The sequence below is a fragment of the Pogona vitticeps genome, chromosome 2 (assembly GCF_051106095.1).
Source record: "Pogona vitticeps strain Pit_001003342236 chromosome 2, PviZW2.1, whole genome shotgun sequence".
NCBI lineage: Eukaryota > Metazoa > Chordata > Lepidosauria > Squamata > Agamidae > Pogona > Pogona vitticeps.
In genome coordinates this window covers 198,848,134-198,873,462 of record NC_135784.1, presented here as the reverse complement: position 1 = coordinate 198,873,462, position 25,329 = coordinate 198,848,134, and the positions used below count along the sequence as shown (strand labels likewise).

Genomic DNA, 25,329 nt, shown 5'->3' with positions numbered 1-25,329 from the left:
ACCCACCCACCTACCCCAAAACCTCATGGTTGGCACAGCTGAAGGGGGGGGGCGTAAGAGCGAGGAGCTCCCCCCCCCCGGATCCCTTTCCTCACCTTCTTCTCACGGCATCCCAGCCACTTCGCTTGCCCTCCCCTACACCCCGGTAGAAGCCAGGAGATGGGAAACACCCCGGGAATGGAGCCACTCCCCCCCCCACGCCAAGCTCCAGCGCGCACGGCCGCTCAGATCATAGAGATCTTCTAAGAGGGAACTGGAGGCGGAGGCAAGGAAGGGGGAAAGAGTTCCTCAGGATCTCTATCATTTACGATCACATGGTTCCTGGGGGTCTGGCAAGGCTGAGGCGGACGTGGAGGAAAACGGGAAGCGGGGCTGATGATTGGGGGTGTAGAGGTGGAGATGGGGAGGTTGATTTAGTGGACCCACCAGGCCACGTTCGCTGAGATTCGCAGTACGGTTTACAGTACAAGGAAGCGTGTTATCCGATCCATGCTTAGTTAGAGAGCTGTACATATCGTATGTCCAATTAGATATGCACAGGACTGGATTTTTGGACTCCACGCCTGTCTGTGTCTGCTTACTTGGAGGTAAATCTCATATTTATTGAGGATCGTTGCTGCAAATTAAGTAAGCGTGCGAAGCGCTTTAGCCCTGGGCCCTAGGACCATGCAAGCTTGTATTAATCAAGGATGCAGCTTTTAAAATTCCATCCCATGTTCTCAAATAAATTACTTTTTTTAAAAAACATGCGTTTGCATCATTTACTTAGTAAATACATGTCCCAAGTCAAAGAGAGGAAGCAAACTTCATTTTCTTTTAGCGGGGATAGCAGATGGGAGAATATTTTATCCCACACATGTATGAGATTAAAAAAAATAACTTTTTCTTTGGATCCCGCAAACTAGCAAATTTGATGCCAAAGAAAAACAGAAGAGACACAGCAACTATTTAATATACATATATTATATACAGTATATGTATTATCATCTATATATTTTTACTGAAAGCCACCATCTTAGTTAAACCTTCAGAGGATAACTTCCATTTATAAGATGATAATACAGTACAGGATTCCTAGCACAGTCATTCTCAACAGGGATCATACGACCCTGGCACATTTGAAGAGGACTGGAGATTTAATTCTTTTCTGTTTTCCTAATCATCTGTTCCTGTTGTCTCCTTCTTCAACCTGGGGGCCCTGGAACCTGAGAAGAGCTCCTAAAAGGGCCATGGAATACTGATGTACATAAGAGATTCTGAAAGGTGTCAAACCTGTTAAATACTGTAGAGCATGCTAGTTACTTTCTATTTGTGAATCGCATGCTTATCTAGCTGTATATGGTGTGTTTGGAGGCCTCTCGTGTATCTCAAAGCAGGATCTGTGGTATTTTCCTTGGAACACAAGAGCTCATTCCAAAGCTTGACCTTAGGGACAGACTTATCTGATACTTGAGATACTTAGATGAGTTGGACAGACTTGGATGTGCTACAAAAGGCCTGCGTTTGAGAAGCAGCATGCACAGACCTGACATTCTGGTGTTGCTCCAGGAAGACCAGGGGACTGCAAAAAGCAAATGGAAGCAGAAGTTAGGCTGCGAATCAAACAGTAGTAAAGCCAAATCATTCTGACTCGGCTTGTCAGTGTATTGCCAGCCTGGCTTGGTGTGAGGCCCCCAAGATGGAGGCCCTGGTAGGAGTGCCGTCGCTCCCATCGAGGGCCCAACACACTCAAACATCTCCACCTCCTACACCACCGCGTCGGGAAGAGAAAGGAGTGGAGACCCCTGATTGGGGGAAGGAAACCTCAGAATCCCCTAAGAAGAACAAAGGGGTAGATACTAGCGACCTGGAATCAACCTTGAAAGAGTTAAATATTACCCCTAGGTCTAGGGGAACTTTGGCGGGAAGAAAGGGGGAGGAGATCGAAGCGGCGGTAGGAGATATAAGGGAGAAGTGGGAAGAGATACTGGGCGGTTGGGAGTGGATCTGGATGGAAGATCCATGGATACCGCGCGAGGAAGCTGAAAAGAGACGACAGCTAGGTCTCAAGCCTCGTCCCTCGTATTGGGGAGAGACAGAAGAGTGGAGACGGAAACTGAGGGAAGAGAGAGAAGCGGTGGCCCGTGAGTTGGAGCGTAAAAAGGCATGGCATATACAGTAGCCGAGTTACAGAAGTTGGGGGGTTTCCCGGGCCATGGATGGCCGACGATGGAGAGGGGTCGTCTTGGGGGGACTGGAGCGGGGATGAAGAAACCGTTCCCTTAATTGTTTTGGAAGAAGAATTGAACCCAGTTCCGGGTTCTGTGAAGCCCTTAACAGGACCTTGGAACCTGGAGAACACTAACCCGTTCATTAACAGTTTATGGACACCTTTGAAACCAAGTGTGGAATTGCAAGAGACCTTGAACCTGTTTTTGAACCCTAATCCCGTTAATGTTGATGTAGCAATAAACACGGAACCGTTTGACTTGTTACCACTGTCTCGTCCTTTATTGGAAGTACACACAGCCCCAGAAAACGAACCTTCACACTTGGCCACAGTAATCCATTACTGTATTTAATTTCCTCTTGGTTAAAATGCTATACAGGTAATGTATTATATGTTGGGCTGCCCTTGTAGCTACAGCAAAATGCAGTGGCCAAACTGTTTCTCATATGTGCTTCGAGACCATGTTTCACTAGTCGCGGATGAACTCCACTGGCTTCCAGTTGTTTCTGAGCTCAGTTCAGACTGTAGGTTTTGTCCCACAAAGCCCTAAACAGCTTACAGCTGGGATCTCTACGATACTGCCTCCTCCGGTATGAGCCTACCCAAACCGGGAGACAGGCCTGTAGAAACATACACTTCTGGTTCAGTGGTTAAACTGCTGTACTGCCCCCAAAACTGTGCTCACGACCTGGTTTCAATCCCAGGTAGCTGGCTCAAGGTTTACTCAGCCTTCCATCCTTCTGAGGTCAGTAAATTGAGGTGATTGGGTGGTGGAGGCAGCAGCAGCAGGAGACGGAGGTGGAGGAGCAGTTGCTCATTAACTACTCCTCCGCCTCTGGCAAGGGTCAAAATTAGGGGGTCATCTTATACACTGGGGGTTTGTATAAACGGAGAAATACAGTACATAAAATAATAATACAGTGGTGCCTCGCTTAAAGAGTGCACTGTTTGACGACGAATCCGCATAGCGACGCTTTTTTGCGATCGCTAATGCGATCGCACTGCGATGTTTAGATAGGCTAAACATCGCATTGCGATGATCGGTAAGCGTTTTGCTTACCGATCTTTGCATTGCGATGTTTAGAAAACAGCTGATCGGTGGTTCCAAAATGGCAGCCGGATCAGCAAAATGGCCACCCGCAGCATTTTCGCGCCCTGCCCTCGCTTACCGGGCAGCAAAAATGGTGGCTGGATGGGGGAATCTTCGCTTACCGGTGAACTTTTCCCTAATAGGAACGCATTAAACAGAGTTTAATGCGTTCCTATGGGGTTCCCCCCCACATAGCGACGAATCCAGATAGCGACGAATCCGGATAGCAACGTTAATCCTGGAACGGATTAACGTCGCTATACGGGGCACCACTAACTAAAAGAAACACATCAGAAGGGCAGAATGTGAGTGTAACACTTTAAAGTTTTATGGGACTAATTGTTTACTTAAATATCTATTGATGAACCTTGCAAACCCCATTTCACAAGACGAGTCTCTTATTACTCACAGTTAAATAACAGACATGAGCAGTTATAACAACAAAATGCTGTAATTTGGACAGTCAAGTTCTAGACAACAGCACCAATACCGATGCTGCTTGTAGAACTGCAAAATTCAAGTGTCCCTTTGGATTAAAACTGAAATAAAAATTCAAAATATTTTCTCAGCCGGGTTGGGCGTCCAATACACAGAGGAATCAGCTCCACATGTAAAATCTTTGGAACCCTAAAATAAAATATAAAATGAATTGTATGTAATTTATTAATTCACTATGTGGATTTGCCCCCTCCAACACAAACATATAGGAATTATACCTAGACCAAGCTGGCAAGAGCCTTAGCTTTAGCCAAGTGACAACAGCAGCTCTGGCTTTTTCAGGTCTCCCACTCTTTCTGATTCAAATCTCTACCTACAGCCCTGCTCTTCCTTGGTCCCCACTCCTTTGGGATGAACCAATATTTCAAAGGTCTATGTGTTCCTTCACCCACAGAAATTAAAGGTGGAGAGTATGATTTTGACAACTTTCTTATTGCTGCTATTTTCCACGGATGTTGTGCTTTGTCTTTTCAAGCTGTCAGCTTCCAAAACCTTAAAATCTCTATTTTGTGCCTTACTCAAACAGGCAATGCTGAAAATGTAAGGTAAATTTGTGGTTTCCAAATTCAGCATCAGTCTCTTTAAGGGACAGAGAGGCCTAAGTGACCATTGTTTTATGAGTTTTCCTTAGAACTCAATCTAGAGCTTTGTACAGTGAATCTGACTTGGGTCCAAGCTATCCAAAAGACCTCTGTGAGCCTCCCCGAGCATTAAGATCATCAGGGGAGGCCTTTCTCTCATTGCAACCACCCTCACAGATGCACTTGGTGGGGACACAGGAGAGGGCCTTCTCTGTCGCTGCTCCCAGACTCTGGAACTCCCTCGCACAGAAGGCCAGGCTGGCCCCAATTTTTTGTTATCCTTCTGCAGGCAGGCAAATACCTTCCTCTTCAAGCAGGCTTTTCTTTACTGACTGGGGATCTGAGAGGGGCTTTAAATAGATTGTAGTGCTCTGTTGTTTCAAATGTGTTTCAATGTTAATGCCATTTACCATGTTTATATAATAGTTGTTTAATTCTTTTTTTAATATGTGTATACCCAGTGATTTTAGCTTTTAAATACTGTTTTTAAGGAGAAAGGGGGGGGGAATAAAAATATTTTAAATAAATAATAACTAAATTTAAGGTACTCTGTTGCTGTTGACTTTTAAAATCTGTTATTTATCCTGTTGCTGTTTAAAACTTTTCTCTTATATTAAGTTGTTCACCAAAGGCAGCTTTTTTTCCCCTGATGTCTGTGTTCCTTTGCTTCAAAAAGCTGAGAAACACCCCAAAATGAGGGGGGTTGGCCCTTCAGGAGGAAGCCTTTATTCAGAGGTGATTCACTGCTGCTGCTGTCATCCCTGTTGTACATGCAAAACTGCACAACACAATTTCAGCCGTTGCGTTTAATGGCTTACTTTCAGCTAGGCAGAAAGTTTTTCTCTTTAGGGAACCAAAGGCCCAAATCTTACTACATATTTACACCAGCACAACTCCATCAGTGTAACTTTCAGTAGCAAATTACTGTCAGTTAAGAAGCTAACAGAGCCATTTGCTGTCATAAACCAAATCACAAGACTAGCATGTGACAGCAAATGCCTATGTTCACTTTTTAACTTACATCAGTTCATCACAAAAAGGGAGGATGAAGGAATTGCAGCAGTGGGCATAACTAACAGGATTCAGCGCCAGAAGTGGAGTTTGCTTCTTTACTAGAGTTTGAAGTTAAGGTTCAAAATAGGTGCATCAGTGTGCTTATGTTTTGCGTAATGAGGGTGTGAATGAGATTGATTGGATTATCTTCTTTGGGGGTGGGAGGGTATAGCTTCAACTGTACCTTTTTTTTTCTTTGCACCATACAGTAGAAGCTTTTAAACATCTCTTTTGGAGATTATATGCAAATAGGCATGCCACTCTAAAACCGGATTTCTTTACCACAGGAAAAGATATAAGAATTCAGACCAAAAATGCTATTTACCATTTGTTGCAGAGATTACAAGAGATTATTTGTTTATCTATCTATCTATCTATCTATCTATCTATCTATCTATCTATCTATCTATCTATCTATCTATCTATCTATCTATCTATCTATCTATCTATCTATCTATCTATCTATCTATCTATCTAGCAATGCCAGTATGTCATTTATAGCACAAGAATAAAAATACTGTTCCTTATCCAAATATGTGTGTGGTTTATATGTGAATCTGGCTACTGCGTCTGGCAAAATTCTTCCATCCACCACAGCGTTTCTTAAAAATTAAAATTATACTCCATGTTCTGACCTTCCACAGGACTCCCTGAAAATAATTCACTATTATAAATAAAAATACAATATACTTTTAATGAAAGAAATAATGAAATATTGAAACCAATTTTAAAAATACGATAGTAAAAGAACTCAAACTAAAATCTTGACAAAATAATAAACATGTAATAGTTTGCAAAAAAACACAAAAAACTATTAAAACTGGGCTAACTGAGCTTTTGCAAGATATATAGAGAGAGAACCCTCTAATACCAGACCGTATAGCCACCAAATGGCAACAGAAGTTCATTCCACAGATTCACTGGCACTGATTTGGTCAGATGTAGGGTCTCACTGCATGCTCACTTTCAGTTGAATACATCATTTATAATTTTTCCACAATACTCACAAGTAATTGGTGTATGCCTGAGGAAGTGGGATTTTTATTCCAAGAAAGCTTGCATTGTTTGATTTTTAGTGGTTTAATAAAGGTGTCACATTCTTCCTTTGGGTTTTTTTGAAGTTTATTGAACACAGTGGGGTTGGCTTCTGAATAAATATGCAGAAATTGCAATGCTCACAAGAGTGAGAGGATTGAGACATAAATCTGGGACTAAGCAACATTTCTATGAAGTGAGACATTGCTATGTGAAACACTGGAGATTTTTTATCCTTTTGTTTGGCACAGGCAGGACTGAGTCATAAAACCAGAGGACAATAAAGTTGTCAATGCAATTTTGAGTTTTGTAAAGCTTTGTGGGTTCAAAACAGTCTATCAGGATCCCTCAAGTGCAGTAGTCATGATACATAAGCTACCTGAAATCATTTCAAAGTCTGTGTTTATGCAATACCTTTACTGCATTAACCAAAACAGTGTGCAAGCTTTCAGGTTCTCCAGAATTCTTCATCCAGGTTAGATGGTAAACAAAGGGGTGGATGTGGGGGAGTTGGCTGATATTGAAACCTGGTAGCGATTATTACCGGTATGTGCCATCAAGTTGCATCTCATTTAAGGTAGTGCTAATAGTATTTTCAAGGTATATGAGATATTTAACAAGTGGTTTTTCTCAGTTCCACCCCCCAATTAGTTTTCTTAATCAAGCAGTAATTTGAGCCCAGGTCTCCCGAGTCCTAGTCCATCATCATACCAGCTGTCCAAAAGAGTGGGTGTGGGGAGCTGGCTGATACTGAATATATGTATGGGAGGCCAGTCCTACTATGCTCAACCATTTTAAGGTGGAACACAGAATTTATTTATTTAAGACACTGATATTCCACATTATATCCTGAGATCCTGGGGCACAGAACAACAATCAACACAATGTAAAACAGTTTCATGTTTTTAAAAGCGAAAGCGATTAAAATTAAGCTATACTAGGTCCTGTGATGGTTCGGACTGCACCGAGGGCTGCCCTGAGAACTACAGATATTGTGACACCGCAGTTGAGCTCTCATGTTTGAAAAATACAAGCTCTCTGCTCTCTTACCTAGATCCATATTTGTCTGAAGGTGAAACATATGATTCCTCTGTCGCTTAAACACCCGTCTCGTGGGCAGCAGTTTGTATCTTCAGCTTGTTAAAGCTTCTTGTGGTTAGAGTACAGGCAGGTTTTTCCAGTCTAACAGGCTCTTGGAAGAATAGACCTGTTCATGTCATCTCGCTATTCAAATGTTTTCCCCCCCCATTTCTATTATTTATACCCATATATAAATAGTTAAATATAATAACTGGTTAGCCTTGTTCCTTTATCACAGTGTTCCTCAGTGCACGTCCCTCCAGATGTCTCTGTACAGCAATTCCCACCACCTACAACATGGCCAATAACTGGGAATGAGAAGAACTGTAGTCGAAGGTACTGTATTTAGACAACACTGCATTAATGAACGGTGGAGAACAAATTGATTGCTATCAGGAAAAAAAAAATCTAGTGGAACAGTAAAATGTGTTTTGAGAACAAACAAACCTGCATTGAATGAGGTTTGCAAGCTTTCTTGAGTGAAAAAGAATTTTTCTTCGGACTTTTCAAGCCCTGCTCTAAACGTTTAAAGGCCAGTGCAAATGCATCATGATCCACTAATGATAAGAACACACACATTCAGACAACAAACCTAAAAGTAATTATATACACCACAGACTGAATCACTTTAAGCATCAAATCCAAAGTCCTGGTCTTCTCAGAAAACCAAATTCTATTTAGTAGACTTTTGTAAGTACCCAGTTATTTATTTTCATAAATCTTCTAACTGGGTTGTGCATCATATGCTTGCGATAACTAGAACTGGACACTGCTCCAAAATAATAGTACCTTTGTTAATGACTAAAGAGGGGACGTTTAAAGACCAAGTGTCACTCCCTTGAAGATTTTGGGACAATAACATTCCCTGTGAGGGCCATAAGCCTCAGAAAAGCCAATAGTAATCTCTAATGTTTTCAATGTATCTTTTTCAATTGATTATTCCATACTGTGGATCAAGTCCAATATGAACACTGTGCTTTTCTATTGCAAAGGAAATGAAAGGTTTATTTTGCTGTTATAAAATCCTTAATAAAACACTGAAAAATACAGAAGCCCTGCATTTATCCTGAACTCAATATGCAAATATAATCTGCATGCCATCAAGTCAATTCTGACTTATGGCAACGCTTTGCAGCGTTTTCTATGTAGAGAATGCACAGACGTGGCTTACCATTCTCTTCTTCTGGGGGTATCTTGGGACTGTGCAGCTTGCCCACAGCTATATAGGCTGCTATACTTGCATGAGGCACAGTGGGGAACTGAATGTCCAACCTCTGGCTCTGCAGCCAGATACCTAAACCACTGAGCTATCTAGCTAGCTTATACAAATACAGCAGTGCCTCAATTTACGACCATAATCCATAGCAGAAGATGGACATAACTCGAAATGGTTGTAAGTCGAAGCACCATTTCCCAAGGAATGCACTGAAATGCAATTAATCCATTCCGGCTGAAGAAAAAAATCACTGCTGCAAGACTCATTGGAAATGCGAGTACGTAATCCCTTCCAGCCAAAGGGGGAAGGGAGGGGAGAAGAAAAGCAATCAAGCATGCAAGACCCATTGGAAATGCAGAGAAAATAGAGCAGATCAGAAATGCACAGAGAACAAAGGGGGCAGGTCGGAAATGCAAAGAAAACAAAGGAAAAAGCAAGGGAAGCATGGAGGACCCATCGGAAATGGGAGGAAAAAGCCACCAAACAAACAAACAACCCCCCCAAGACCCATCAGAAATGGGTAAAAAATCCAAAAAGCAACCAAACGCCCAAAGACCCATCAGAAACGGGGAAAGAAAGCCAACAAACAACCCCCCAAGACCCATCAGAAATGGGAAAAAAACCCCAAAGGCAATCAACCCCCCAAGACCCATCAGAAATGGGGAATCCCCCCCAAAAGCAACCAAACCCAAGACCCATTGGAAATGGGGGGGACCCAAAAACAAACAACCTCCCCAAGACCCATCGCAGCACAGAAACGTAACTCCTTCAAGCTCAAAACCAAGCTGCAAAAACACCAAGAACATTTTTTAAAAAGCAGAAAACAGTACCTTACCTTACCAGGCAGCCTGAAGCCTCCCTGCAAACACACACACATGCTCACTCAGAAGCAGGAGGAGGCAGTCCCAAGCCAAAGAGCTACAAACAATCAGCCTCACTGCCACCTACAGTTAGAAATTTCCCGCCTTTTCCCCCTGCCCTTTTCTGTTCGTAACTGGAAGCTCCAGTCGCAAATAGAAGCAAAATTTTGCAGCCGGAGCTGGTCGTGACTTGAAATGGTCGTAAGTAGGAATGTTTGTAAGTTGAGGCACAACTGTACAGCATTATAAAACTGAGATATTTAGAATAACTTTTACTTTAGTCTTTAGCTAACCACAAGGGCTCAGAAAATGGATGTAAGATGAAGTGATACAGAACTGCTGCCAATCCCAAACAGAGATGCTAGTATTTACTAAATGACAAGATAGCAACTTTATACCCATTTATCAGGAAATAAAAATAGTCTTGTAGCACCTAGAAAGTATACTAGGAACTTTTGTTTAAAATGCATTGTGTGCAGCATATTAAAAAAGTATAGAATAATCACACAAACCCCCAATCCAGTTAGGATTAGTGAATAGGTGGGAGAGGTTCATATTCCTTCCTGTTGATTTACAAATCAGGGCCACACAGAATTTTTTAAAACAACCATTGGCAGCAATTGAGTTCTCTTTTCTTTTTATCATTACCCACACAAGAAGCCCTGAATTCTAGAACAAAAACCAAAGGAGGAGAAAGATTTAGCCCTCTTCCTCATGCAGTGGTCCTAATTCAGAACAAGGGCAAAACACATGCACCACATACCCATGCACTTCAAACCCACAAACACACTAAGGCAGAGACCCGTCTACCCAAAAGGTGGACACCAAAACACAACAGGAGCAATATAGTATATGTGGTGCAATGCAAAGAGGAGTGTTCAGAGCTCTACATTGGAGAAACCAAATAGCCACTAAGCAGGACCACAATCAGCAGTGTTCCTTCACTTGAAGGAAAAAGGACACTCATTTGATAGGTGGTTTGAGAAAGGGGTCAGGGAGACCATACATGTGCATATAGAAAATGCTGCCCTTTCATCCGTCCCCCAGAAAGATCAGGACCATACCCACCAGAAAGACCACTGTTAACGACCCATGACAATGGGTGGAAAAGGACTACAGAGTTGGGATTTTCACTCACCCCCTGTCCTTTGTCCATTTAACGAGCCTATTCAGACCAAGAGGAAGTGAAACCAAGGTGGAGAATATATCAGGGGTCTCCTACCAACTCTCCTCAGACTGAAGAAGCTACTTGGATGAGTAGCTGAAATGTTTCAACCTAGTAAGAATTCCAGTTGCCATGAATCATCTTCCAGACAACCTCACCTGGATGACTGAGAATCTTCACAGATATATGAGCAAACCATGTATGCTCTAAGTAAAAAAAAAATAAAAGCAAACTTAGATTACATGCCGTATATCTTATTGTGAAGGAGGTCCAGGAGAGAGTGTCGTCCCAAGAGGAAGAAGGAAAGGAGGGTTGGGGAAAACTGAAAGTGCTAAAGAGCCGGTGGACCCAAGGGAGAACTTAACTTCAGAAGAGGGGAAAACGGAGTGAGGCGGGAAATTTGAAGTAAGCCTGCTAGAGGAGCACGGGGAACAGGACAGGGGAGGAGCAGGAGCTGTCAGTCTGGGAGGAGGGTATAAGTAATCAAGGACAATGGTGGTTTGAGGTAGAGCTAGAATTGTGGAAACCGAAGAGAGAGCTGGAGAGGTTAAGAGAGTACTGTATGAGAGAGTGAAGATGCAGGAACCGTTGCAAGATTTTCCAAATCTGAAGTTAGGCGAGCTACTACTGGAACCCACTCCAAAGGAAGGAGAGGTGAAGTACTGTACAAGACATTAGAATGGTCAGTTATAGTTTTTCCCAAGAATAAAGGAAAAGGCGGCAGGTGATCCGACCAGATTCTCAATATAATACTCCTCCCCCCAAAGGAGGCTGGGCCCGGCATCCATGCTGCGGCACCATCTGTGCAGTACGGAGCACGCCCCTTCGGAAGCCAACCGATGCGGAGAAGTTTGGCCCAGCATCCCTGTGAGTTCGATGGATGGGGTACGGGACTTTGTGTTGGACAGCTATGGCACGTTGCCTGAGTTAAGTCTTTTTGATCTGATTATGAATAATGTAGATTTGCCTGTAACTAATAAAGAGGAAGTTATAAGAGTTAAGATGTCTCCTGTGATATTTCCCGCGCAAAATGAGTTGTCAAAATTTTAAACTGAACCTATTCACACTTATGTGCAGTTTGACCCACAGATGTCCCTGCTGACTACATGCAATGAGAAATAACCCTTTGTCCCCCTTCTTGTGGCATCTCAGAAGATTAACAATTATAGCAAAATTCAGATAAAATCAGGACAGCAGCTTATAAAGTTATTAAATGAAATAATATTAAATGAGCCCGTAAAGATTCTCAGTCATCCAGGAGAAGTTATGTGGAAGCTGAGTCATGGCAACTGGACTTTTTAATTAGGTTGAAATGTTTTACTACTCATCAGACCTAAAAAGCTACTTGAATGAGTTGCAAAACGTTTCAACCTAATAAGAAAGAAGTCCAGTTGCCATGACTCAACTTCCAGACATAAAGATAAAAACATAAAGCAAACTTTTAGCTAAAATCTTAATTTTAAAATCTTAATTAATAACATTGTATTTAATAAATAAAATAAAAATTTGCCTCACTGTAAAACCATAAAAATCAGTAGAATATCATTGAAAGCTCCCTTTATTTTTTGTTTTATTTTCTTAATGGTCTAATGAAGGTATCACCTGTTCCTGCAATTAAAGCAAAAGATTCCCAGAGGAGGGTTTGCTTGTCTCATGAGGATACAAGACACTGCATGAAATTTGTTACAAATGCAACTGGATTGTCTCAGTTCTCTATCTGAACGCTCTGCTCTTGATTCAACAGATAATGATTTGGTAGAAGACTCTTATGGAAACCCTTTAACACGGCTATAAAATCCTAGCTACCTTATAAGCCTCTCAGGACTTTAAGATCTTCTTAAAAATGCCAAAAGTCTTCTTCTTCTGTGACCATGGAATGCATTCCCTTCCAAATTGCCATCTCTGCCTGCTTTAAAGAAGGAAATAAAAACATTTTTAGACTGGCATTTGAGGTTTGCCCTGCCGCTTTTAAACTGCATCATTTGTAATGTTAAAGTTTGTTAAGATTTTTTTAAATTTTGCTGCTGTTTTTTTATGGTTTTACAGTGGGGTAGGTTTAAATTTTATTAAAGAAATGCACATTTATTTTATTAAGATTCTAGCTAATGGTTTTGATTTAGTTCCATTTCATTTCATAACTTTGTAAGCCGCTATGACCACTACCTTTTAGGGGAGAAAGTAGGGGGGGTATAAATGTTCAAAACAAAAACAATACAAAGTACAGACAAGCAAATTGAAGAGCTTTTGAACTGGTGGAAAATGGAACAACACCATAAGGAAGACCAAGCATGGCACCAGGCTCTTCTCCCCCCCCCCCCCCAATTTTTCAACACCCGGAACTCATCAAAAGCAAGCAGGACAGCCAAAATTTAAAGCCAGCCGTCTTCTTCTCCACTGAACACCTCCTTCTTCTTCTTTTTTTTTAACATAGGGGAGAGCGAGAGCACTGAGCTCCACCTCCTCCCTTGAAGAGAGCCGGAGCAAATGTTTCCGAAGCCTCGGGCGGGCGAGAAAAGCGGCGGACCAAACTTCGCGCAGGGTGAGGAGGGGGCGGGAAACAAGGAGGCGCGTGTCACGTGATCCCGCCCTGTTCGGCCGACGTCAGGCGCTTCTTGCGGCGGGCAGGCGGGGAGGGGCGTGGCGAAGGGCTGCGCCCCGGCCGGCGCGAGGGGGGCTTCTGTCAGCAAAAAAAGCCCACTCGGCTTGGGCCCCGCTTGCACGCGGGCCGGCTTCGAGGGCAGAAAGCGCGCGTGAGCCGTAGGGGGTTCCGCTGCCGCCGCCGCCATGTAGTCCAGGCGGGTGAGTGATTGGCCAGGAGTGGCTCGTGAGGGAGGGAGGGAGGGAGGAGAGTGGGGGAGAAAGAGAAGGGTGGGAGAGGGCAGGCGGGAGTGCAAAATGGAGATGAGGCGGCAAGGGAGGAGGACGGGGGCTGGGCCTTTCGTGCAGGTGCCGGCTTCCTGACCTCGGGCAAGGGCAGCTGGATGATAAAGGGCCTCGCAAGCTAGCCACCCCCCAGCTCTTCAGTCGGGCACCGTGTCCTCAGCAAAAGATTGCCACCTTCTTGGCTCCATGCTCTTTTGCCGGCCTTGCCTTTCGTGCTGTGTCTGAACAGGGTTTTGTTTTTTTTTTTTTGTATGGTGAAAAATAAAGAGGCGGAGAGCTGTTGTTACTTCTAAGACAGGTTGCTTTAAAAGGCACGAAAAGAAGGGCCCTGCAACCTGTTGGACTGAGGATTTGCTGGAAAATGTACATGCCTAGCGAACTCTGCAGTCGTGGTTCCTTCCCATGGGCTTTGCAGGACCTGCTATTTCTGGGCTTGGCCCTTGGCAATGGGACCTTCAGCTATGGGCAAAGCCCTTAAAAAAATCCTGAAACACTCCCCCACCCCAAAAAAATGTTGATTACAATGGTATAGTGGTTCCCAGTCTTAGGTTTGCAGAGGTTCTTCGATGAAATCTCCCAGAAGCTGTGCTGCCAGGATTTCTGGGAGTTATAGTCCAAGAACATCTGGGGCCCCATGGTTGGGAACTACTGGATTAGAACAATTTGAGTGGCTTCTTTAAAAACTGTGTGTGAATAATGCACTGACAGGTGGACTAGTAACATATGGGAGTTTATTTACATGGTTGACATAGTGAATGTGTTTGTGTGTTTTCTGCTGCAAAACCTGAACTGACTTATAGCGTCCCTAATAGAGCTTTCAAGGTTAAGTGAGATATTTAAGGAGTGGTTTTACCCCAGTGAATTTTCATAGCCAAGTAGGGATTTGACCCCTGTTCTCCAGAGTCCTAATCTGTTGCGCTGTCCACCACACCACACTGTGAATCTGTCATAAGGAATACACTGGCTGAAATCCTGTTGCTTAGTGTAGCAAATCAGACTAGAATAGGCTCGTTGAATCAGTGGGGATTCCTCTGTAAGTTCCATTGATTCAAGTGGGCGTATTGTGCTCATGACTTACTTTAGCATGGTAAGTCACAATGAGAGGTGAACCACTGGAATTTATGGAAGAGTTGGCTCATAAAATCCTCACTGATAATTGCAACTTACTATGCTAACCAACAAGAGTTCAACTACTGCAAGCAAGAATGAAACAAAATTTTACTCAAAAATACCACCCTGGTCCCCAGAATAGTGTAGCTAGCAATCCAGAGTTTACACAGATCTTTTGGCTGTCCCCAGGAATTATGTTCTTATGGAAAAAACCAGCATCTGCTGAAGACTCGGTGCATATGGGCAACAAGAACTGAATGCTTTTTCCTCCTTTTGTGACTCCAGACCAGACATATCAAAAGAGGAGATGAAGATAAAAACAGATGCTATATAACATTTGTTCATTGTGAACAAGTTTCAGGCATGGGTTGACTAGGCCAGCAACTTTTTTCTTAGATTCAGCCCTCCGAGATTTGCATTACAGTATAAGGATAATAATGCTCATCAGCATAACAGCTTTGTTGTGATGGTTACGTACATGAAATTCTTCAAATACAAAGCTATCGTCTGTTTTGTGGTACATGGCTTGTGTAGTTTGAGTGGGCTCTGAAGGAAGATGGAAATGTCAGCGTAAGCAAAAGTTTGCTTTTAATACAATGTGCTGATTTAACCAGGAGAAGAAAGACAGAGGACCAAAGCATGTTGCAGAACTTAGAAACAAAAAATACAATTATCATACTGCTAAAAAAAAAAAAATCAGAAACATAAGCTAGCTTTTGACCCTCTACTGGTTTTCACCACAGAGCTGTAAATGGTGCAGAGAAAACAGAAAAGCTCCAAAACCCATGGCCAGATGCGCTTCCCAGGTTCCTTTGTTCTAATTAAATTTCAAAGTAAGTCTTAAGACTACAGACTGAAGTCAGGTGTCTGGTTTCAAATTCCAGTTCTGCTGGGGTTTCTTTAAAAAATCTGTCACAATCTTATTGCACAACAGCCACTCATTTAGCCGCCTCCTCTACATTATCCTCTATGGAAAGGAAAGGTTCTTTTTTTTGTTAGGAACAGAGGGACACAGAAATGTGGCAAACCCCAAATCAGAGAAATTGGGGTAATCCTGTTTAGCCATGATTTTGATCTTTCCTCTTTTTTTCTATACCTCCCTAGTGTTGTGGCACCTTCTGAATGGGGTCAAAAGCTAGTTATTGTTACTAGCTTTTTAGTTGTCTGATAAAGATTTATCCACCTTTGTCCTTGGATTGTATATGACACAATGGGTTTTGTTTGTTTGTGGAAAATGTTATGTATCCTTCAATATTTGTGTGTATGTCTCTCTCTTTCTCTCCCCTCCCCCATGTTCATGTACTCCCATAACAGCAGTAGCAAAGTCTTTGTTATAATACTTGGATGGGTGTTTTAATTTTCTTCCTCATACATATAAATATTATGGGTCAGAGAACGCAAATAAAGATTGATTGATTGATTGATTGAGATTGATTGGATGGGTGAAGGGCTGCTGCTATATAGTTTCACCCCAATATTTGGGCTCATTAATGTGAACATATCATTTGATATACGTACAACATGATGCAATTGTGCATTTTCAAAAAAATGTACACATTTAAAACAATTTAAAATTTGAATTTTTGGGAAAACAGAGATTTTTAAACTTCATAAAATTCACACTTAAAGATATATGTCTTGTAGCCAGTCAATCCAAATTTCAGGCCGGTGTCTCAATGGTATCATACAAAACTTAAAGGAGGCAGTATGGACCATGGTGGAAAGCTGAGGATGAGCAGCTCACTGTGAGGGCATAGAGCAGAAAGGACTCAACTGCAGATGAAAGGCATTTAAGGAAGTGGAAACTAAATGGAATGACAGGAGCAAAGGAGAGGTTTCAAAATATTGGCTGCTTGGTCCTGCTCCCACAGACAAAGGAATATTGAAGGGAGTGGGGACATTTAAAGATACAGGGCCAGTCTGTTGCAATAGGCTGGAATCAGGGGGAAATGTTAGCAGAAAAAAAAACCCACAGCATGGTTAAACACTGTATCCTCCTCGCTGGAAGCCACACCCTTTGTTGCTCACTAGAGATAAATATTTAGTTGTTAGGAACTCTTACTGTATTTGTGAAGGGCTGCACATAATAAAAGTCCTCTATGAGTAAATATGCAGGAAAATAAAGTAGTTTCTAACTGCCATTAAAACACATTAATATGGGCACCAGTGGAGCTTCTTGGGATACCATAATGTAGAAAATATCTGCCGGGAGCATCTGGAAAAGGACCACTTAAAATTATTTTTCTGCAAGGGCAAAGCTTTCCTTGGATATTAAAGTCCCAAGATAGGTAGATCTTTAAAGGTGAGCACCAGACACCAGCACTTTGAACTCGCTTCCGAAGTGATCCCAGAGTGAATGAAGATCTTTCAGCAGGAACAGATTTTGCCAGTGAGACTGATTTCTGACAGTACCTTAACAACTACATATTATTTTCGGATAATCTTGCACTGAAGTAATCTAACCTGATACTTTTTGCAAATCAGTGCCTACGAATTAAGCATATCTTTGACTTCAGTTCTAATTAGTGCTTATATGACTTAAATACCGTAGAGGGTCAAGTTAAAGGGTAAGGCTTAATTTGTAAATATAAGACTGCCCTACAAAAATGTATGAATTTTGAAGTGCAATGATTGCAAAAACTCTGTCCATTATTATGAGCATTTGGACTGAGTTTTGGTCAGTCCACTAGGATAGGAGGCCCTGGTAATGAAAGAGATATTTTTGTTACTCTCAAGATACTGCCCAAGACATACAGATGATAACGGGTATGTAAAGTACATAGAATTATGTGTGAAATAGTTTGTTTTGTATTTGTTTGTTTGTTTGGTGGCTTAACAAGTAGTGGAAAGGCAATGTATTAAGTATTAACTGATGTTCTTCATCCTCATACACAGTTATATGGTTACATTCTATGCTTAACATGCAAAGTGACCCTGGTTTTTAATGTGTTTCAGTATGGCTCTTGTTGCTGAAGAAGCTGCAGACTTTTCCCATGAGTAGGCATGATTAGTTTGACGTTCATGGTCCTCTTCATTTGCAAATGTAAAAAAGAGTTTTTTTTTAAATTACCACGATGAGAGGTGAAATGTGTTAATGTATTAAGAGATAATTTTGAATAATTGTGAAACTACACATCCAAACATAAGGCCATGACTTCTGTGCAAAAAGAAGCCTTCAGAATTTCCTTACCTGCTCCACTATAACAAATAGCATCCCTCACCTCTCCTCAGGTGGTTGCTGTTCTTGGAAGCTTACTGGTGAATAGAAAAAGAAAACAAGGGCAGATCCCTCAGAAATGACTGCTATACAGCCGCTCTTTGCAGCCTGAAATGGACGGTGGGAAGTTTACCTGCCTGGTTTGCAATCACTGACCAGGAAAGCTGGCTGTAAAGTCATTGTAGCAGTGTGAGATTCAGGGCAATCCTTTCAACCCAATCCGTGGGCTACATCAAGGTTCTTCTTACACCAACACAGGTCTAAATTCATTCTGTTGCCAAAGCTAGCTAGAAGCCAGGGAGCTAGAATAAAGTAGTCACTGGTAGTAGTTAGACGAGTAACCTGGCCCAGTCTGCTAGCCGTTCAGATGGGTGAAACAAGAATCTGGCGTAGCACTTCGAGTTTTGGACCAGTGCTTAGGAGACCTGGCCATGCAACACACCAATTGTCCTTGGGTGCAATTGTACATTTTTCTTCCTGCCCTAGCTCACGGGTATTAGGAGGATGAAGTGGAAGAAAAGGTACCAAGTATGTTATGTTGAGCTCCTTGGAGGAAAGGTGGGGAACAAATAGAGGTTCTCTTTTGATCACGGGATTAGGGTCCATGAGACTCTCAGTGCACTTTCTTTTAAAAAGTGACTCTGGGGAGATTCCAGTCTGTTAGTCAGTTATCAAAAGCAACAAGCGCCCTAATGGCACCATAAAGGCTAAGAACGTCATTATATTGTGAACTTTTGAGGACCGTACATGAGTTTACAAAAGGTCATGTGAGAATGAATTTGTTAGTATTTAAGTTGCTACAGAATCCTTTGTTGTCTTTGGAGAAAGTAGGAGCTTAGCTTAGGGCTCTGCAAGGAGAGGAAGAAAACAGAAACTACTTGAGGGCAAAGGTGAAGCTTGAAGCAATTTATCTGTTTGTTTAAGCCGACTGAAGTGCAACAAGATGGCAAATAATTCATCTGTTTGTTTAGCTGAATGAAGCGCAGTAAAATGGCAAATATATATACAGTATATATATAAGCAAATTATGCTGCCAAGTGGTTTTCCTCCTTTTAAGGTGAACCAACCATATTTATGTGTCTTCTCTTAGACAGGATAACCTCAAGCGCTGAGATAACAATATGGATGACAGTCCATGCCCAAAGAATTTGACATCAGTGTCAGATGGCTATGAATTAACCGCCACAAAAGATGGCTATGAATTAACTGCCACAACCGTCTTTATTTTACCTTTTTTGTGCTACCTGGAAGTTTTCTGGAGGAATACATTAGGGTTAAAGTGGGAATTTCTGCTGTTTTAAAATGGTATTTATGGGGGGGGGATTTCTCTTTGATCTTTCAGAATGAAAAAGGACCACTGTGTTGTGGCAAAGTGAAGTCAAAGAATGCAAGAGACCATAGAAAGGATTATCTGCAACTTTGCACAGCATCCCGAGTCACATTTTGTTTTTTACATTTTCATTTATTTCAAAAATCTAGTAGCCTCCCTACCGCCCTTTTTTTCTTTATTATATGTGCTCCATTTTTCTCAGGAATGCAGTTTGTTCTTTAGGTTTGGTCATTTTAAAAAGTTGGTTATGTACAGATACAGCTGTGAGAGCAAGAAAAAGGGAGTGGTGTTCTCTGAATTTGGAGTCAGAAGCAGTTAAGACTCATTTAATCCTGTTAAAAGTATTCAAAGACTGTAGTAGCTGTTGGTGAACAACAGGCAAAGAGGTGGAAATGTTTAGCCTGTTTATAATGGGAAAGTCCCATCTCTTCAGGCAGGCTTTTAACAACTATAACTGAATCCCTGAACCCCATTTTAGCAAATAATTTAAATTTTTTTATGTTTTAATTGTATTTTAAATCATATATTGTTTATCTTTTAATTTTTAACTTACTGTATTTTTAAATTGTATGAATTTTAATGTTGTGAGCTGCTTTGGATCCCTTGTTGGAACAAATGCAGCATATAAATAAAACTATAGTACGTGCTACTAATAATAATAATGAAAAGTGGAGGTGGAGCAGAACCTGGCTGTGATGAGGAACATTGCGAAATACAGGTCCAGATAAATTTCAGAGATAGTGTATGAAGAATGATACATTGTTAATTAGGCTTTGAATTTCACCTTAAAAGTCCAGAAGTGGGGTGTCAGTTGAGACAGATCGCTTATGCAGGATTATGGTCCTGCGTATTGTTTATTCTTAGATTTTTTAATTGTGCCTTTAGTATACATATTCTCGGAAAAGTTCATGCTGTTAATAAGAATAAAAGCTGTTGCAGATCTGTCCTTATCATTTGGACAACTGGATTCTCCCCCACCCCCCAGGCAACATCTCTCTGTGTTTGGCATAACTAGGGGCGTATAAACAAGAGCAGTGTCTTGTGCATATCATAGTTCAGGTTTTGTTCATGCACCGGAATTTTGTTTACATAGAACAAAGTGCCATTTTATTCACTCACTTCCCTTTTCCCCCCCTTCCTAGAAAAGAACACTCCTGTGAAAAAAACAAGAGGAACAAGAAGCAGCATGATGGATTCAGAGGACCTAGTTCTAAACAAGTCAAAGGCGGACCAACTTGGTCATCGAACAGTAAACGTTACCTCAGGCAAACATTACTTCTGTGGCTATTGTGCTGCTGTCACAAATGTGGCCGTCACCTTCCCCCTCCAGAAGGTCCTCTTTCGGCAGCAGCTGTATGGCCTGCGAACCAGGGATGCCATAAGCCAGCTGCAGAAAGATGGGCTCAGGAATCTCTACCGTGGCATCCTCCCGCCACTGATGCAGAAGAGCACTGCTCTGGCGCTAATGTTTGGTTTGTATGAGGACCTGTCTTCCATACTCCTGAGGCACATGAGTGCGCCAGAACTCTTGACCCGGAGTGTGGCGGCTGTGCTTGCTGGTACCACTGAAGCGGTGCTGACTCCTTTTGAACGTGTCCAGACGCTTCTGCAGGATTACAAATATCATGACAAATTTACAAATACCTTCCAGGCGTTCAGATTTCTGAAAGAGCATGGACCCAGGGAATACTATCGGGGTCTGGTGCCGATTCTGCTTCGGAACGGTCCTAGCAATGCTCTTTTCTTTGGCCTGAGGGGACCCATCAAACAGTGTTTGCCTGAAGCAACCACTTACAGTACTCATTTGATCAACGATTTCATCTGTGGAGGGTTATTGGGCGCTATGCTGGGATTCCTGTTTTTCCCACTGAATGTGGTTAAAGCCCGCATGCAGTCACAAATTGGTGGGGAATTCCAGTCTTTTTCCAAGGTTTTCATGAAGATTTGGCTAGAGCGTGACAGGAAAGTAACACACCTTTTCCGAGGGGCCCACCTGAATTACCATCGGTCCCTGATTTCCTGGGGCATAATCAATGCAACATATGAATTCTTGCTCAAACTCCTGTGAAACTCCCTGCCTGTGGGTTTCTTTTCTCAGTTGTTGGGCATCAGATAACAATGAACCATCAATTTTCAGAGAATAATCAAAATGCCCTAGAAACACAGAGCTCCATAATGCTTGTGGAAACCTGAATGCAAAATGAAAGTTCTTTCAATAGGTTATGGATGCCAGTTATTTTAATCAGTGCCTACTCAGGTCAAACTGTAATTGCGTTCACTCTTATTAATGGTCTTTCATTTTGTCGGTGTCTGCAGTATGCCTAAAGTGATTGAAAAGTTTCCTGGAACATACGAAGGATGCCAGAAAGTGGATTTACTCAGAAACAACAACAAAAAACTGAATTTGCTAATGGCCTGTTAACAGTTTGTTCCAGATAACCTTCAGCTTTTCTCAGCACTCCTGGTGATCCAAAGAATGCACTTTGAGGAAATTAACAGGGAAGAAGACTGATACTATATTTGTTGCTTGGCCATTTTGTAATAGATATTGGGATGTTGGAATAAATGGGCCTTAAGTTTTCATGTTGCTTTAAGTCACACACACATAAACAGAAATATCTATCTTTATATTTAAAAAAAACACCTGGAAAAAGAGACTGCCAAATTCAGAAGCGAAATCTCTACTGCTAAAATACAAGGTTCTGTAAATCTTGTTAAACAGTTTTTACTACATTGTTGATACAAATGATATTGTGTCAAGATTTCCTATTACATTTCAGAAACTGAGTTCACTGTACACCCAGTAGTGGGAATGTCTGTTTAAAACCTAAATATCTTGGTGGCTGCGGGAAAAACATGGAGAAAAACTGCCATCTGAAAAGCTTTAAACCGTCCTTCATATTATGTTGCCACTAGAGACGGGGGTATTCGTATATACGAATATCCCCACACACTTGTACGTAACAAGGGTTCAGCCCCCTGGGGTTGAAGCGTCCACTCACACGTCTGCTGGTGGCGGCTCCATTCTCCCTTCCAATTGCTCCAGAGCTCCCAGTTGGCTAGCTACTCCTGGCAGAAGGAGGAAAGACCAGTCCCCCTGCCAGGTTGACGAGTGGATAGCTGACCGCAAACTCCAGAACAATTGCAAGGGAGTGTGGAACTGCCACCACCAGCAGACATGTGAGTGGACGGTCTGGCCCCAGGGGGCTGGACCCTCGTTATGTCCAGCTGTACAAGGGTATTTGTATATGAATACCCCCATCTCTAATTGTTACTTAACCCATCCGTTTAGATTTTTGTTCACCCTGTGTTCCGCTAACTTTGACACATGTGCATACCTTAAATAGAATTTTTAAAAAAAAAAATACTTTTCAGCTTTGGTAAGTATGGTGCAAATCAGCACTTGGGCAATCCAACCATTATGAAGAATTCTAAAATCCAGGGGTTTTGGCACTTAATTGCATTTAACTTATTTGTATTATAAATTAACGTAGAGTAAGTGACATATCTGGGAGTAACTGGTGCCACTCTCAGTGTAATCCACCGTGAGAGAGGCATTCATAGAATGTCATCACATGCTGCTGCTCAAGCATATAGTTTATATTGGAAAATAGGATTGTGCCTCCACCTCTTTCCCTCTTTTCTGCACATCCTTTAATATGATTGGATGTTTGCACAAGTAGGCCTGGCTTGAAAGATACTCCCTTTCACAGTAGAGAGATGATTTGATGGGGGCTCAACCTTAGGTATCACCTACACCAAGTCTGTGAATTTAGCTCCTTGTATATTGTAAAGGACTATGCAAGTACATGAGAAGGAAGGCAGAATCCTTAAGTATCACATGGATTCAGCTTTCTGTGTTTGTGTACAGTATGTGTTCAATCATGCTGACAAACATTTCTGTGTATGTAAGAATCCAGGTAAGAAATGAAATATGTACAGAAGGAACAAAAATTGGCCTCATTAACAAAGAGGAAAATAAGTCTGAGTACTATAATAATGCTCATTATAGGACTGACCATTTTTATATAACTTTCAAAATACAAATAGGAGTTAATATTTTTCATGTCTCTGGTGTACAGAAGATCTTTCTTAAATTGATTTGCTATCCTCCCAGTGTTAAGAGCGAGGTTTCTTTTTTAAAGTGTACCTGACCTCTTGGCATCAAGATCATATTTTTATTTTAACTTGCATATGGTCCATTTCAAAAAATTGTCCAAAATAGCAATTAATCCAATTTTTTTCCATTTGATATTTATACTGTCCTAGTGTATGCTCTTTAGGCTCACGGTCAAATTGCCAAGCACAACAAGCAAGAATGTTTGATGTTTTGAATGTCATTATATGCATCTAAATAAAATGTCTGTTGAATGTTTACCTGGTAGAATCTGATTTTACCAGATTTTTTGTAACTTCCCATGATGGAATAAAAAAGAGTAAACCTTATTTCCTGAAATGAATTAGATTAATATTTCTCTTGCATCATTTTTAGTCCACGTCAATTTTGAACCAATCTTGAATACTAGACAAATAAAAAAGAAATGGCGTGGTGACAATTAGTTTTCTTTTATGTACAGAGACCACAAATCATTTATTTATTACATTTTTTATTCCACCAGTTCAGTTTTGTATATAGGCACCTTTGTGTTTCTTCTTCAAAACAAACATTCCAAAAGTTGTATTATAAAAGAGGGGTCCCCAACCCCCTGTCCGCGGCCCAGCATCGGTCCATGGCTTGGGCTGGACCGGGCTGCGGAGACAGATCCCCCACCTCTCGCACACACCTCACCCTCCATATAGCCCTTCGCACATGCATGCGAGAGCCCCCCGCATGCACCCCGCCCTTCGTGCATGCGCGTGAGGGCCGGCCCCGCTCCTTCGCACGTGCACAGGGGAGTGCCCTGCCTTCCCCAACTGGTCCATGGAGTTAAAAAGGTTGGGGACCACTGTTGTAAAAGAAACACAGATGGCCCCCTGTTGCTTAACTGTATATTAGATTCCCCATCAAAACTTCCCCCGAAATATATATGAAAAGAATTATCAGAAGATTTATTGACTGAAATCCTGTTATGTTGTTAAACATGTAGAGCAAAAGACATAACAGCATTCAGTTGTTCCTAGGCAGCGATTCACAAGGCACGACTGGATTCTTGGAGCAATGTCTGTGTGTGCTGACTTGGGGTGCACTTTGAGAATTCCAGTAAAGGCAATTCATTAATTGCCATTTGGAAAAGAGTAAAAGTTACTGCTTTTGCCTTCTGCATGTGCAACCAAGCAATAGGATTAGTAGCCATAGACTCTACAGTTACATTTGATTGCTCATTTCCATTTAATTTCCACCACAGAAATGAAAGGAAACTCTCTTTATTGGCATTCTTTTCATTACAACAATTTGTTATTCACTGAAGTTGCAGTTCTTAGCACCCTCTAAAAGCTTGACGTATCTAGTCGTGCTTTTTACCATAGTGGTCAAAATACAGTGGCAACTGTGGGATGAAACGGTTTTCTAAACCTCACCCAGCCCCACAAGGGACAAGCTTTATAGAGTGGAACATATCTGATCCTAGCGTGCGTTTGCTAGGAGAAAACTAGGCAACACACAAACACTCATTGGGACAGATTTATGAGCAGCAGCTTGCAATATGCAGGATCTCTCTATGTTATTTTCATTTACAGAAGGAGCTTAATTTAAGCAAAGGAATTCCCCAAAGAGGGAAAAAATGGTTTAAAGCAAAAATTAATGGTTGAAGCTCTATTCCATACCACAGCACAATGTATAAAATAGAGTGAAAAGGCTAGGATGCAGGAGTCCCGAGTTTGATTTCATGCTTGGCCGTGGAAACTCATGGGGCTAAGCGTGGCACTGGTTAAGCAACTCCTTCAACATCTCATTTATTTTGAAAGCCCTACTAGGGTCACTATAAGTGAGTTCCAGGATTGACAGTGCATGATGGAGACACATAATCCATAAAGCAGAGGCACTTAGTGTAGAGATTTACTCC

At 41.8% G+C, this 25,329-nt stretch overlaps 2 protein-coding genes and 1 long non-coding RNA gene across 3 annotated transcripts in view; 1 reads left to right on the top strand and 2 right to left on the bottom strand.

The window, feature by feature from the left end:
- FBXO10 (F-box protein 10) overlaps positions 1-180 on the bottom strand; it is a 41,101-nt gene extending 40,921 nt beyond the window's left edge. Inside the window, exon 1 of the mRNA XM_020791344.3 lies at positions 96-180. The gene's annotated coding sequence lies outside the window, so the exon portion shown is untranslated. The remainder of the gene's footprint in view (positions 1-95) is intronic.
- A 3,619-nt stretch (positions 181-3,799) lies between these two features.
- Positions 3,800-13,320, bottom strand: LOC144586501 (uncharacterized). Its single transcript, XR_013541358.1, has 3 exons — positions 13,245-13,320; positions 12,594-12,693; positions 3,800-3,926 (listed from the first exon to the last, which is right to left on the bottom strand). It is a non-coding gene; the product is annotated as an uncharacterized LOC144586501 (long non-coding RNA).
- A 28-nt stretch (positions 13,321-13,348) lies between these two features.
- On the top strand, positions 13,349-23,787 carry SLC25A51 (solute carrier family 25 member 51). Its single transcript, XM_072991912.2, has 2 exons — positions 13,349-13,586; positions 20,470-23,787. The coding sequence occupies exon 2, from the start codon at positions 20,514-20,516 to the stop codon at positions 21,393-21,395; it is 882 nt and encodes a 293-aa protein (XP_072848013.1). The 5' UTR covers positions 13,349-13,586; positions 20,470-20,513; the 3' UTR covers positions 21,396-23,787.
- The last annotated feature ends 1,542 nt before the right edge of the window (positions 23,788-25,329 follow it).

Coding starts and splice junctions, on each gene's coding strand:
- SLC25A51 (XM_072991912.2), top strand. CDS start 20,514: ATGATGGATTCAGAGGACCTAGTTCTAAACAAGTCAAAGGCGGACCAA.